Below are 15,608 nucleotides of genomic sequence, written 5' to 3'. Positions count from 1 at the left end.
GCTAAGGCTGGTGCTATAGTAGAAAAGTCTGAGTTAGTCTTTGCCGCTTTTCCACATTTTGTAGCCCATTTAAAGTCACAGTCATTGTGATAGTCTTAGTTGCAAGGTAGGGAATAAATTTGCCTATGAAATTTATCATCCCCATATTGCACAACATACCCGTTTTGTTTGTTGGTCTTGGCATGTTCCGTATCACTTTTGTCTTCATCCGGTTGTACGCCTGGAGCTGTTTGTCCCCAAGGAAGATCTCTTGCACTGCAAACTCACGCTTAGCGCTATTATTGAGTTTCAGGCCATAATTTTGTATGCACTCCATCACCATTTCTGGGTTATGCTCTTGGAGAACCAAGCCTCGACTCCCTCAAAGCCTTCAATCATCTGTTCCATTGCTCTGGAATATTTCTCATGCATGTTTTTGAAACGTGGGACTCAGGAATATGCAACTCGAGTCCACAGAGGAAGGCTAGAGCCCAGATTTGAACCCACAATCTTTTCACTGTGAGACAGAAGGTAAGAAGTCAAACACCATTCTGACATCACATCAGTTTCCTTCATCCTTTCAAATTAGTTAAAAAAATACACTGGTAAACATAAGCAATGTGGAACTTTATTAAAGTTTTTCTGAATACAGAAGATATCCTGCCACTATATATTACCTCTGAACACACAGCGAATAGCACTTTTCAGTTTTTGTTTTTATACAGATTTCCATGTGACACACAATGAAAGCTGATATGGCGATTGAGGGACGGCAGAACAGGAAGTGCAACTTGATGCGGTTTCACTGAAATGTTAATTGAAGCCAGGGCAGCGCATCTTGATGTGTGACAAGCCTCCTGAGGGAAATGAATTAACCAGATAGGCAATGCACAGACTAGAATCGTAACAAAAATGTGTCCACCACAGCTCAGTGCTGAGTACAGACTCGGCCACGGGGAAATGCCGCAGCTCCGCAGAGGTGACATTTTGTAGCCCATCGTGATACACACATCAGCGAGCTGCGCTTACATTGTCACTCAGCTCTGCCTCACAATTTTCATTTGAGGCAATTCAGTCACAGTAGACGGTGTGGAAAAGTCAAGAAATCCATCTGCACCGTGAATTTTCTTCAAAAAAAGATTTTCATGTAATTAAGTTTTTTTTTTTTTTTTTTAATTAAACTGTACATTAACAAGGTTTCTCCATGATCACTGGAATATTACTGAAATATAATTTTAATCACATTACAAATCTCCGTGGGGCCGGATTGGGCATAGCCGTTTACAAACAGGAAGCCCAGGTAGCGAAAAACTGAAAAGCAGATCTCTTTGATTTCTACGAATTAAATGATGACTGAAATTTAAGAGGAAATAACTTAGCATCCTGAGCCGATCCCACACTTACAGCATCATCAAGTGTCCCTGACATACTCCATATGGACATATAGAGTTGTACTGTGTCCAACTAAAAAGTCAGAAGCCATTTAAACCAATGGTCCCCAACCACTGACAGAGATGGAGGCATTTATAGCAGTGCGTATTACCTCCCGATCAGGAATACGCCATCATCGTTCTCCATCGGGAATACACAACAACAAAAGACCCACCCCTGGTCTGAGAAAAATTGCTAATATGAACTGGTCTCCGATGACACAAAGAAAAAAAAAAGTTGGGGACACTAATGCACAATATTGCTACAGGGGGTAGAGAAAGCCACTGCACTTGGACATATGTAGACGTGTTTGTGCATCATATTAGCGAGAGAGAAAAAAAAATAAAAATTGGTGCTACCGTAATAATTCCAGCAGGATGGAAAGTTGCATTGATGTCACAGTGACTTAAAAAAAAAAAAACTATTCAGACATATTCTTTGAACCACTCAGCTCAGCTTCATCCTCACACGGTCCTCCCATTTACTGTCAACATGTGAAAGGCTCATGAAACAAGGGGACTAGTGGTTGCTTAAGATTTTGCACACGAACATACATGGTCCAGTCAGTGTTGGTAAAGCGCAACTACACGCTCAGCCGTGATGCGGCGCCAATACTGAATTATGACGACTGTTGGCCGGCTGGATGAAGAAGCTCCAAATGACGAGTGAAGCTCTCACATGATCCCTTTGTTACTGCAATACTGAGACCTGCACATATTGCATCTCCCAATATCCACCCCACAAACTGTTCGTTGTTGCATTGACATGAAAAATAAATTTGACATGAAATGGAAAAAAAATGATTGCAATGTGTGCCAATATTGTGAGCATAGAAAATTAAAAATAAAAGCTCATAAAACAAATAAAGCTTTTCAAATTGCACTCTTATGTGGCACACATTCTTGATGAGCCTCCTAAACCCCACCACCACCTCCACCCTCTTACTCCCCACTTGCACATCATTGGGATATTTACATTCAGTAGTTCAGTTCGAGGCTGAAAGCCAAGAAAGAACACATTCGTACGCAGCAGAACCCAGTGCAGCCGTGTCCTCAGAGAGTTTGTGGTGCTGCAGAACGCGTTCGTCACGGCCGAATCCCCCGTGCCGGCAAGGCTCCAGTTCTTGGTCCTCAGAGTCCGAGCCCGCTGGATCAGGTTGGCTCCTAGCGCAGTTTGAGCTTGAAGGCGGAGATCTCCATCAGATCCAGGCTGACTGTGGAGTGGTTGGCCAGTGGTGGACTAGAGTACATTAGGGTCAAAGACATGGGCTGCAGAAGCTGCAGGTCCAAGTTCTTGAAGAGGCCGGAAACATTCAGCTGCACACAAGACGACAAAGCAGACCGGCTTGACAACACACAACAGGGCAAAGAAGTTCTGCACGTGCTGCCCCTCATCCCTCCAGGGCACAGAAAGCCGGGGTTTGAGGCTTTGGGGCTGGGTGTCTTACTTTCACCCTTAACCTATTAAGGCGCCTGGCAAAACACGCCTCTAAAACCTATGGGTGAGACTTGCGTCAACCACGAAAACCTTGAAGGTTTCCTGGAAATTCAACAATATTTAACTCATTCAATCCCAAAAACGTATAAAACCGTTTAATACTTTGTCCTTCTCTACCAAAAATGGGTTAATACGTTTTTATGTTCTTTTTTTATGCAAGAGCACACCGAAGGCTTTGATGCAGCTTCTGACATGGGGAGGCGGCTTAAAGCAATGGTAGTTATTACAAAAAATGGCCAGCAGCTTGCAGCAGAGTATAAGAGATCAGCCAGATAGAGTCTTATCTTTCTTTTGATAGGTTCCATGTTTTTATAGCGATAGAACACAATATTCTGTGGGCTTTGCAAAATCTGACAAAATATAGGAAACAACCGGTAGCGAAGGTGGTTTCTTCACAGAAAATGGCTGTGAGTGAATGAGTTAAAATAATTGGTATCTCAGGTCCTGAAGCAGATAGAAACATAATTCCAAAAACATTTTAGAGCTTACACCTGTGGCGTTCACACAAACCTAAGTGTATTATTATAAAACTTCAATATATATTTTTTAGAAAACAACAAACAAATGTATCTGCGGGTATATTCCAACTCCAAATATATATACCTTCAATACTGGAGCACAGTTGTAATAACCTCGGCGGATCGATTGGTAATTATTCATCATCCATTCTGTTACAAAGCCGTCAAAATTTTCAACATCCTCATTGTCTGTGTCTACAAACATATTTCTTAGCAGTATGTCACTGTCGCCTCGTTACACTGATTCTAATTCCTCCCGCGCCATCGTCAATCGCGTCATTTATTTCATAACTCCCACGAATCCGTGTCAACCATAAATGCTCGAAAAAAAATTCCAGGATGTGTTCCGAGGCCCACGTCACCCTCTTATGCATATTCGGATGCATTTAATTGGCTGAGAGACCAACAATTGGTCAAAACAAAACAAAACGACATATCCACTCTCCCAGCCTTAAAAGAAGAATCGCGGCCACACGCTTATCATAGCCTTAATGGGTTAACCCACAGGGTGCAGGATTCAGTTCCGACGCCGGCCCTGTGTCTCCAGCCGGGTCAGAAACTAGCATCTGCGACCCAGCAAGGGTCTTGGTTCTGGACAAAGAGCTATCAGCCCTCCTGGCCAAAAACATAATCAAGGCCATGAATCCTTTGTCACATCTTGGGCTTCTCCCCTTATTTCCTCATGCCAAAGATGACGGACGATTTCCACCCAATACTGGACCTGGTCTCAATCGTCATCTCAAGGTCTGGCATTACGACATGCTGAATTCTGCTGATGTTTTGCGGGCAATCGCCCATGGGGAGTGGTTGGAACTTTCTCATCGTATTCATTCGTACTTAGTTACCAGTTGTACTTGTGCACAGTGTACAGTGGTACCAAGCTACAAATAGTCAATTTTGGCACCCCCCCCCAAAAAAAAATATAAAAATAAAAAATAAAAAAAGATCAGGCAACTGTTCATAACCCAAATATCTTCTAAGCTGGGGCACTCAAGGTTCCACTGTTTTTTTTTTTTTGTCTTTTATGAGCGTTTCCTCACCTGTCCTTTGGTGGTGGTGCAGTTGAAGCCCAAGTTTGGAACATCCAAAGCACAGTCGAGGCCAAAACGGTGAAGAATTAAAGCTGTGTATGGCGAAGGAGCGTTGGGATCCTGTGCATTCACACACACACACAAAAAAAGATTCCACTTAAATAACTATATTAATTCATTAAAAAAAAAAAAAGAAAAAAAAAAGATCAGTGAGACCTCTACAGTCAAACACATGACACCAGGGTTTCTCCCATTTGGAGCTTGAAGTAATGTAACCTATGACGTGATAGTAAAAGTAACACAAAACTGTTCCATGGTCAAACTGTTGCCATCTTCATTTAACTGTAAAGTTGGTACATTTTTTCGAAGTATCTGCCTCTATACCAAAACACCTATTGTGTGATAAATACAGTCTGGCCCCACTATTGTAGGGAGGATATAGACTGAGACCTGCTACAAATAACAAGAAGAAATCTATGAATAATTGGTGCCACCACCATAAAAAGGTTTGTAATTGCCTTTACATTTACACATGATGGTAACAAAGCACGAGTTATTTGTAAATGAAGTCCCTCAATTCAGTTCAAACTAGTTCCTTGGTCCAAAATGTCACCAAAGTGATACTTTTAATACTTAGGCTTTAGGACAAAAAGCAATTGGGTGAGGTTTTCGGTGACTCAGGTTCCGAAATAAAACAAATGACCAAAGTGGTGAACTCGCAAATGCTAAAGCCCCTCTCCCACTGAACCGCAAACACTGCGGATGTTGAATTAGCAAAATATATGAGGTTGTCGCCCCTGACATTTTACGACATATCTACGACGTGTTTGCAATGTAAAACTGACATTTGAGACAATGCGCGAATTAACCTACAAATTTGAGTCAAACTGACCCACACAACAGATTATTTTTCGTTTCCTTTTCATTAGAAGATGTAATAATTGGAATTTTTTTCCCCGCTCATTCTTCGCCGTGACGCGTTTGCGTGCAAGCAACACAGCCGTTCATTTGTGTGCTATAAAAATAAGTATGGAAACGTCAAGCATTGCCATAATTTAGATAACACTCCATCTCAGGTTTCATATTCTTCGAGGAAAAAAAAAAAAAGAAGACATTTAATTGCAGTGACTGCAGCGCGACAGCCAACCACCGATTTGTATTACAGTGGCAGGAATCAGAACAGTGAAAACCGTTTGTCCCCAACATTTATGAATACATGTAGGCTAAAAATATTAGAACTCACAATATTTTTGATAATATTTCAGACTGAAGCACTGCCGCACATTCCGATAATAATAACAATAATAATAATCCATAACGCTTTCAAATATCACCCAAAATATAGGAAGTTACATTCTAAGATATCCAGACTGATTATTACGTCTGCACAAGTACTTTTGGGGACAATCGGCCATGTTTTTGGACAAAGTGATGTAATGTTTTGCTACAGGCAAATGGAGTTGAGCCATCATGACGTGAACAATTATAATAACATTAAATATAAAACACTGTGAGATTTGTTCTAATATTTTCAGACTATCATTAGCACATGTATCCATAAATTTCAGTGACAATCAGTCACGCTTTTCATTCATAATGCCACCAAAATGGACCGGTTGCGCACATAAACGCACTGCACAATAAAGTCCAATATAACACTGTACATGGTATGTCATCATTTTGACACGTAAACGGCTTAAACTTTTTTTTTTGCCACTGATATTTTGAGGTTCCATAATATATAGCCTTATGCCCGCGCGTCAACATCTTACTGCGTTTTGGAGGAATATCACCAGCTTGACAGTGCATGCTGCCCGTAGTGGGGGGGGCACACTGAGCACTTGTAAAACATGAAATACAAAGTAGAAAATATGTTCAATCAACACGTCCCGAAGCTAGGTTTTTGTTTTTTGTTTTTGAAATATGACTTCAGTGCGTGTGCTGCTCCAGGCAGAGCTGCGATCTCCAAACGCTCCGCCTCAACACAAGCGCTCTCTCACCGTAGGAGATGGGCGTCAGAGTGAATTTATGAATGGGACCTCGCAAATAATTATGTTGACACATTTATGACAAATTACGATGAATTATGACGGGATTACGAGCAAATGCGCATGTTGGCGAAACACAACTCCAAATAACTACGAATAATTATGAACACAAATACGACATATTCTGACCAATTCCGAGCTGGATTTAAACTGGCATATTCGATACCTCGGGGTAGGATTACAATTTAACCCATGTGCCAATGATACATATCTAAATTGTGGCACTTGAGCGCAAAAACCAAACAAAAAAAAACAAAAAAAACTCGAATGGTGACACTTGAATCATGCAGTGTATATCCAGCCAGAAAATATTCAACTGAGTAGAAATATGTTTATGAGTGCAAGATGGTGGCCTTACTTGGCTCTGGATGCTGCGAAGGTTTAGAAGGTGGAAGTCACAGGGAAGCATGGACTTGAGTGGCGCAAAGCTTTGCAGAGGAGGCACGCCACGCCTTTTCGGCAGGACAGGTAGCGCCAGAACGTCGTGATTCAGGATGGCGTTGGTCATGTGACCAAGCACAGAGGGGAAGCTCATCGTGGAGCTATCTGTCATCTGGTGGAGGGCATAAAAAAAATAAGGCGGGAGGATGATAAAGTGCGATAGACAGCAGTTTCTTGCTTGTATGTTTCACTTAAGACAACTACTACTAACACAATGGGTTTGATGAGGTCTAATTCTAAATACTTAGGACTGTACAATGTTACCCTTATCTAAGCAGGATGAAAGAATGATGAGCAGTTTTGGAGAGCTACACAAGTAAAACTGCCATCTCTGTCCTTTGTTCTCAGTTGTTTAATCAATTGTACCATTTGCTACTTTTGCTGACGAGGACCTATGAGAACGGAAAACGAGCTAAAGAGCACAAACTAAGGGTACGACAGCATCAGCGCTGTTGCCATGACAACATTACCTGTTGAACTCTGTCACTCAACATTTTGGGGAGGAGATTGTGAAACACGGAGGAGAGTTTGGCAAAGAAGCCATCAGGCTGAAGGCAACACAAGGGAAGAGATGGAACACAAATGCATGAAATGTGAACTGAGCAAAAAAAAAAAAAAAAACATGTTCAAGAAGCGCATGACAAAGAACAATGCAATGGCACACCTTGTACGAGTAGTCGAGTACACCACGAAGACAAAGTCTTGGCACACCCTTCGCGGGAATGGGAAGTCTCTTTTGTGCTTGTTTTAACTGGCTGTGGCAAAAACGATCTAGAAAATTTGCCTCAACGTCTCATGAGATTCTCAACCAGTATGCCGGGGCAAATTTGTGTTCCGTGAGAGCTCTTAAGGGGTGCCGCTGGAAATGATCAAATTTCACTTAAAAAGGTACAATGTTCCCAAATCTACCACCAATTACTATTTGGCGTGAGTGACCGAGCAGTCTGGTGAGTGACGGCGAGTGAGCAGGAGCCACCCAGAAGTTAGCCAAAGTGGCTAACAAGCGCAACTAAGGGGAGGTAGTAAAATATAGAAAGAGCAAAGCAGAGGGAGCCTGAATTACGTGACCCAGACCACCTATACCCCATCTGTGGAAGAGCCCATTGGGTCTGACACTAGCTGAAACTACCACCAGGACAAACTATGTTTGCGAAGTTCTCCTTCGGGTATCCGTAGCAGAAAAACGGCGGCGAAACATGTCAGCCTCCTGTCAGGTGTGGCACGACCTATGTAATAGTATATAATTAGAGGTTACTAGGCGGCACGGTAGAGGAGTGGTTAGCACGTCCGCCTCCTGGGTGGAGTTTGCATGTTTTCCCCGTGCCCGCGTGGGTCTCCTCCCACATTCCAAAGACATGCACGGCAGGTTAATTGGGCGCTCCGACTTGTCCCTAGGTGTGCTTGTGAGTGTGGATGGTCATTCGTCTCTGTCTGCCCTGTGATTGGCTGGCAACCAGTTCAGGGTGTACCCCACCTGCTGCCCATAGCCAGCTGAGATAGGCGCCAGCACCCCCCGCGACCCTTGTGAGGAGTAAGCGGTTAAGAAGATGGATGGATGGATGGAGGTTACTACACCTACAATTGAGTTTGTTTGTTTTTTAAGAAATGTACGTTGATGTGATAGAACATTATTTTTTACATGTTGAAATCAATAGTGGGGTTTTAAAATACAGTAAGTTATTAGTTCACCACTAGATGGCGATACATTTTACACAATGTCACTTTAATTGCACCCCCCCCCCATTTTTATAATAAATTATGTATCTTTGTTCATCTAGCTATGAGAGTAACTTATAGAGTCAGAACAAATAATGATATTCTATTAGATGCAGAAAGTCTATAAATGACATGTCAGTTTTTGTGACGCTTGTTTGGTGGTGTGCAGTAAAGATTTAACCTAAAATATGTGCCTTGGCTCAAAAAAAAGTTGGGAAATACTACACTGGGATACAGACACACATAAGCCGTTTTGATAACCCCGATGACACTAAATAATGCAATCAATTTATAATAGGCAGTTCTTCATTAAACTACGTTAAAGTCAAGTTTTGCCAGTAACTTTCTTATGTACTGCGTACTGTAATATATTTATGGGAGAAATCTAAAGCTAATTCATGATGATTTAGGTCATGTTTTTTTTTGGGATGTTTAAAAAAAAATAAAAAATCCTCTGTTGTAAACACTCAAGGGCAAAGTATTGTAAAATAATTAAATATTCTGTCTGTAAATCATACCTTCGTTGTAAGCATTAAGGGACCAAATGAGAAGTTATATATTATACAGTCCCCACCAAAACGATTGTAATGGTAACGTTGATTCAATGTGCTCTCCAGTCAACATCACATGCTTAAGACACACATGCCAAAGTCTCACAAGCAAGATTAGTAGAGTGCAAGCAGCGGTGGCAGCGGCGCCTCATCAAATAAATTAGTAACATCATTTCATCCATCTTCAGTTTCATTCATGACATTGGACGACGCAACACCAAAAAGATGAATTTATCCTCTTAATACTCGACTGCTGACAGTTTTGCAGAGCATTGCCATTTTCTAACAATTTTACCAAAGGATACATTTTGATTGGTCATCACTGGCATAGGGCGCACAAGTTTTGGTTTTGATTTTTTAACTGGCCGAGGCAAAAAGTTATCAAACAAGACCAGTCAAATAATAGCCTCATCCTTCCTCTGGTTTTCATCCTTAGACAAAATATACATAAATAAATAACAGGGCCTGCAAATGGCAACTCATCGGGCTTACTCTGTTCTCTCTCCCTCTGTTGGTCATTGACTTTTTATTCCTTCTGGACACTTTGTACTTCAAGTGAATTTCATTGCTTTGTGCTGTACTTGTGCATGTGCAATGTAAATACATTTTCATTCCATTCCTATGCAGTCTCATTTTATCATATCACAATTCAAGTGGAAAAGCAATTAATTGTTCTGACCTACCTTAAGATTCAGAGGGTGTGTGCACTCATGCGATCGTGGTAGTTAATATTTACTTTCTCTCAGATTTATTTTCTTTTCAAATGGGTTGCACAGGTTATAGGTGACAATGGTGGAAAACCTTTGATCAGTTTTTTTTTTTTTTTTTTTTTTTTTTTTTTTAACCACAAAACCATGGCATTTGAATAGTGTGCGCACTATATCCACTCAATAAGAATGTAAAATAAACTGCAAAAAGTATTGCAATAAGTAACAAAATATCCTTTAAAATAATTATAACTCACATATTTCAACAACAAACCTAAAGAAGGCAGACAAATTTCCATTTCTTTTTGTTTTAACTGAGGCAATACTTTCGTCTGTTTGGTATATGTGCAGCGAGTTAAGAGATTTTGCCGCTTATTTGCTGTCAGCTATCTGACCTTGTTGCCCATCAATCTCCTCTCCAGAAGCAGTCGAAAGCGGTTGACCGTCCTCTTGTTGTCCTTGAGGCCTTGACCCAGCCCACGATTATCATCCTGCATCAGTCGGCGGTCCAAAATCACTTCCAGTTGGCCTAGAGGAGATTATTATAGATGAACACTGCTCATTTAAATCTTTAGGACTCATATGACATTGGGAGAGTGCGCTGTAAAACAAACGACAAAGTGAGAGACAAACTTCAACAAAATAAAAGAAAATTAGATGCAAACCACTCTTGAGGCTGCTGACACCCAGAGACTGTGCCGTGTGCAGTGTTAGCCTATGATGGCTGTCCTGGATGTAAGCCTGGCTGGGCATTGGGTAGAAGTTAGCTTGCAAGGGGAGTTTCTGGTGGTAGCGACGAAGCTGCATCTACAAAAGGAAGTCGGTTGCCAGCTTCTCAACATTTCTAGATTGTTACAGAATATAAATCAGTAATACTGAACAAAGCATTATCGCACTGACCTGGAAGCCATTGAGGTCTGTGTAGAAGACATCTCCACTCTGGATGTCAGTCACCAGTCGCAGGGCCAGCTCCTTGTTAATTTGATCTCTGATGTCCACTGTGGTGGTGATGTCCACAGACAGGCCATCCACACCTGGAAATGCCAAGTGAAAGGAAAGACCTTACAAACATATTTTAATGGGATATAAATTGCTTGTTAATCGGGACATGTTGGCCCTTGTAGCTCCATAAAATGAAGAGACAGCTGCTACATTTGCTATTGGAAGAGATCCTACAACAGTTTTGTTACCTGGCACATTGTGGATGCGAATTGCCAGCTGAAAGTGTTGGTAGTATGCCACCACTTCAGAGAAGAGCGGTCCCTCAACGACACGCACCACAGGTGGCTCTTTGTGGTCGTAGGGCTGAAGCAGCAAGAAGGACCACCATCAGCATCAAATAGGCAAGGCATTTTATTTGTATAAGCACATTTCATACCCAAGGCAACTCGATGTGCTTTACACTAGTTAACATTCAGAGCAGAGAAAACAAAAGTAGGTTACAAAATTTACGAAAAGAACATACATTGCCAATGTTAAAACATTATACAGCAAACTTTATAGTGGCTGAAGCAGTGAAGGGTTAAGAACACAAAACCAAGTGAGTTAATACCGTTGCTTTTCCATCGGGAAGGAAAAGATAAGCACCACTTTTGTCTCTAGAAGGACGAGTTCCGTACACCAAGAAGTGCATCTGAACCTTAATTTCCTGAGGATCATCCTTGTGTTTGATACTCTGCAGGTTTAGACAGAATATAGAATTAGCAAAGTGAGCATTATTAAGAGATTTAAAGATGAGCAATTCTGGCTCAAACCTCCAAGAGCCCCGTGGTGCCAGAGAAGCCCAGGATCAGAAACTGGCTGCTGATGTAGAACGTCTGAGGGTCAGCTTGCTGGGACCGAACAGGAAGTGGGTCTGAAGCGTGGGCAGTATGAGCGCCTCCAGGCAGCCGGAGAACTGTGTCCGAGCGCAGAGTCATGGGTGAGTCCGGAGACTCGTACAGATGGAAGATGGCGAGACCCAAAGCTGGTAGGCGCACCATGAATGTAGCCTGCGAAGAGGATTGCAGGAGTGGAAATTTGACAAGAGTATTATGTCACTTTTCTCGGCCGGGAAGACTGAAATCATTTACATAATAGCAATAATGTGCTGTTTTTGAAGCTGATGAGTGATTAGCGTTAAGATAAATGCATTTCTCAGTATTGTGAGCATAATTTGCAATTTGTAAATGGATGATTCCATGATTTAAACGGAAATTACCATGAATAAAACTAATTCATCTGCAGACTCTGAGGGGTTCTAATGAAAATATTAATTTTGATTGATTTGATTTTGCCTAGCCAAAGACAAATCAGGCCAAGCATAAGAGTACAATCATTAAGATTTGTCATCTCTCACCTCAAACACTTCTGCGCCCATTTGACTTGACGAGCTCCACTGAGCGCTAAGCTGCACAGGGAGGGTCTGGCCATCTTCAGTCAGCACCCTCACCTTGATTGTGTTGACCAACACGGTCACAACACACAACCGCTCCTGCTCAACAGGGTTGAACAGGACCAGGTACCTGACAGCGACGAGGGAAATAGCAATCAGTCTCTTGGGTTGAAAGATCTGAGGGCATCATGGTTAACGTGATGTGGCTCCTACCTTGGCCCAGCTGGATCAAGCTCGATTAAGGTGCGCTGCGGGAGGGAGTCCTGAGTAGCACGCCTATCGTCCTACACAATCAAACACACAAACATATTCAAGTTGATGTCTACAATCAATTACAGAGCAGAGTCACAGAATAACGACACAAGTACAGGGAGACCAAAAAGCCATACAGCAAGGCCCCAGCCCAGATGTGAAGTCAGTAAAATGCAATGTAAATCATGCATTGCTCTGTTGGGAATGTTACTTCTTACCGTCTCTAGGAAAGGCTCTGTGTGGTAGAAGCGATAGAACTCTTTGTTCTTCATCACCAGGAAATGTGCAGCATTGGTGATCACCCTCTTCAGGCCAATGAGCGAGCGTAGTAATCTACGGAAGAGAGGAGACAATGGCTCACCAAGCAGTCAGCAGCAAATGGCATGTCATTTTGCTCCCAGATATCAAACCTGTAAGTAGGGTTGAATGATCCTTTCATACAAGAACATATTTATTTAAGTTTTATTCATCTAGATAAGGTAATTAAAAAAGGATTCTAATTTGCAATACCGACCTGGCAATATGTATCTATCAAGACCTCCATCATTTCCTACCTGGTGCCATAATCAACGACAACATTCTCTTTCGCAGTGCCAGTGATGGCATCATGATGCTGGAAGAGGCCCACAGACCGCCTGGCGTCAACAAGCAGGGCGTAATCTGAGACCGGGTAGCGTCCTTCCATGCCCATGTGTCGGGCATTGGCAACTGCTAAGCTGTAAAGTATTTCAGCTCCCCTGAAACATTTAGAACAACAATAATAAGAAGCTGTGTGAGCGATTTGATCTGTTTCTCAACATCACACATTTGTCAAGCTGGGACATTTCTTCAATTGGCCAATAACGCTCAAACCATAAATATTTACTTGTACAATGACTACACAAATACACCAGTGATCGTACCATGGAGCGGTGCAGTGAGGCTTATAAAAAGAAGCGACTAGACACATTAGAGTTAACTTGTATTACATTTTGTGCATCCAGTCAAGTGGCAGGTAATGGATTTTTTTTGTTAGCAAACTTCTAACATTTTCCGTAATTTATGGGTAACAATAAGTATAAGAACGCTTAGAATAGTTCGTTTTAAATTAGTGTGGCTCAACATGAGTCAGTGGTCCACTATGGCCTAAACCTTCCTAAACCCTAAGTGGAGAATACTTAGGATAATATCATTTTATCTATATATGTCAATAAAAGCAAGAAACGACGTCACGGGTATACCAACAGTTTTTTTTTTTTTTTTGCAGCACACACAAAGAAAAATAAAGCTTCCCCTTGGACAACTAACTCACCCAAAAAAAAATAAAAAATACAATCTGTGAGAGTGATGAGTGAATGAAGCTCCCTAACCTGAGGTGTGATTCAATTACACGATCCAAGCTCTTATAAAAGGGCCGTGATGTAAAGTAGCCGGTCCAGTAGTGATCTTCTCGGTCTGCATAGGCAAAGAAGTCCCCACTGAGCACAGGAAAGTCTGTGGGTCGTGATCCTGGGACCAATCCATAGGATTTATACAGAGCATTGAAGTAGTCAGTCAGGGTTCCAAACTGAGCCTGGAGGAGTAGGAAGAGATGCCGGAAACGTTCAGACCAAAGAAAATATCTTACTTGAACATTATATGCATAAGACTTTCTGGGCTCTGAGCTAAATACTGAGCCCTGACATATCTTTTGTACCCTCAACAAGATTTAATACTCCTGTTTTATGATTCATTACTATCTAAAAGTTTTTACTGTACACCCAAATGCTACCAAAATAAAAAAATAGTGGCTGTTAAAATAATGCCAAAATACATTCTCACCTTGACATGCATCTCAGGCTGAGAATTCATGTAATCAAAGAGTTTCTGATAGTTGATATACTGCTGGTCCCACTCCAAGGCCTTGTCATAGCGGAAGTCATCTCCCAGAGGGCTGAGAAGCACCTTGCTACGGTAAAGTTTGGACTTTTTGCGATACTGATCCAGGAGGAGTTGTGCCCTGAATTAGAAGAAAACAAATTGAAGCGGACAACCCTGTGCAATCAATACCAGCTTTCTAGGAAATTACTACAACCTTGGAAAGAGCGGGTTCACAATAGGTGGGAGCTTAGCCAGTGAAATGTGCACTCAAAAGTTATTTATGGCTGCTAAAAGCTTCTGCCTAGTGGGCCTGCAGGACAATCTGTATTCAATTGCCATCTTCCTCCCTGAACTCTATGTCCTCTTTTTGTCTGTTGTCCTTTGATTATGTGCATCCATCACTGGTAACTGCAATAGTCAGTCCAGTATGCTGCTGAATAGAGTTTTCCCCCAGGAAGCAGCATATTTTTTAGGTGCTCAACATTTCAGTTTTAGAGTAAATTGTCCAGTTTTAGGGATGGGCAAATATCAATACTTGGCCTTATTTCAAGGTATCGGTACTTCAACTCTTGTGGCATTTTTACGATTAGGTAGGAAGTAGAAATTAGAAGAAAAAAAAATAGAGAATCACTATTAATTACATTTTCAAGAGATGAGTTCTCGTAGGTATGGAATACCCCTATGCAGTTTAAATAAAGTTGTGAGAACACTAGTGTACACGCTATACCACCGACCGTATCCAAGAAGACAAATCAATGTGTAGATGTTTTTTTTTTAAGTTTATGATTAATTAATCCATCATGTTGCAACAAAAATTAAGAGTTTGAGCAGTATGACTGACTTACCTCTCTGCTACATTTGCCTCCTCCACAGCCTTGGGTGGGACCTTCCATGGACAGTTGATTCGACCGCCAGGTAGCCTCTTGAAGTCAAACTGGCAGCAGATCTTTGGGTCAGGCCCACATGTATGAGGCACGTCATAGCTGTAGAAGGGCATCATGTGGCAAAGTATGTCTGAACTGGATCCAGTGTCTGTAAAGATGGTACAAATCAACGTTAAAAATATCTTTGATTAATAACATCCATCTTAGAGGAAAAAAAACACTGTTTTTAAACAAACAGTGTATGGAGAAATGCTGAGAGAACTTCAACAACAGTTTAACATATTTTTTTTTTATTTAAGACTATTTTACTTTATACTTAATAATGCACACATAGTAGTAG

General features: G+C 41.5%; 1 protein-coding gene across 5 annotated transcripts in view; it reads right to left on the bottom strand.

Moving 5' to 3' along the window:
- Positions 1–585: 585 nt before the first annotated feature.
- The window catches only part of man2a2 (mannosidase, alpha, class 2A, member 2), a 28,071-nt gene continuing 13,048 nt past the window's right edge, over positions 586–15,608 (bottom strand). For 4 of the 5 annotated variants that reach the window (XM_077515933.1, XM_077515935.1, XM_077515932.1 and 1 more), the window contains 16 exons: positions 15,230–15,416; positions 14,346–14,523; positions 13,895–14,097; positions 13,100–13,282; positions 12,764–12,878; positions 12,507–12,577; positions 12,258–12,423; positions 11,674–11,910; positions 11,472–11,594; positions 11,110–11,224; positions 10,820–10,953; positions 10,585–10,726; positions 10,315–10,448; positions 6,863–7,057; positions 4,466–4,576; positions 586–2,726 (listed from right to left, as the gene is read on the bottom strand). In XM_077515933.1, coding sequence (XP_077372059.1) covers positions 2,574–2,726; positions 4,466–4,576; positions 6,863–7,057; positions 10,315–10,448; positions 10,585–10,726; positions 10,820–10,953; positions 11,110–11,224; positions 11,472–11,594; positions 11,674–11,910; positions 12,258–12,423; positions 12,507–12,577; positions 12,764–12,878; positions 13,100–13,282; positions 13,895–14,097; positions 14,346–14,523; positions 15,230–15,416 — 2,447 coding nt within the window. In that variant the 3' untranslated portion in view covers positions 586–2,573. Of the gene's footprint in view, positions 2,727–4,465; positions 4,577–6,862; positions 7,058–7,415; positions 7,494–10,314; positions 10,449–10,584; positions 10,727–10,819; positions 10,954–11,109; positions 11,225–11,471; positions 11,595–11,673; positions 11,911–12,257; positions 12,424–12,506; positions 12,578–12,763; positions 12,879–13,099; positions 13,283–13,894; positions 14,098–14,345; positions 14,524–15,229; positions 15,417–15,608 lie in introns of all 5 variants that reach the window. The other variant, XM_077515936.1, reaches the window with a different exon arrangement.

Source organism: Festucalex cinctus, chromosome 3 (assembly GCF_051991245.1).
Source record: "Festucalex cinctus isolate MCC-2025b chromosome 3, RoL_Fcin_1.0, whole genome shotgun sequence".
Lineage (NCBI taxonomy): Eukaryota > Metazoa > Chordata > Actinopteri > Syngnathiformes > Syngnathidae > Festucalex > Festucalex cinctus.
The sequence above is the reverse complement of the archived record's forward strand: the minus strand, read 5'-3'. Positions and strand labels throughout refer to the sequence as shown.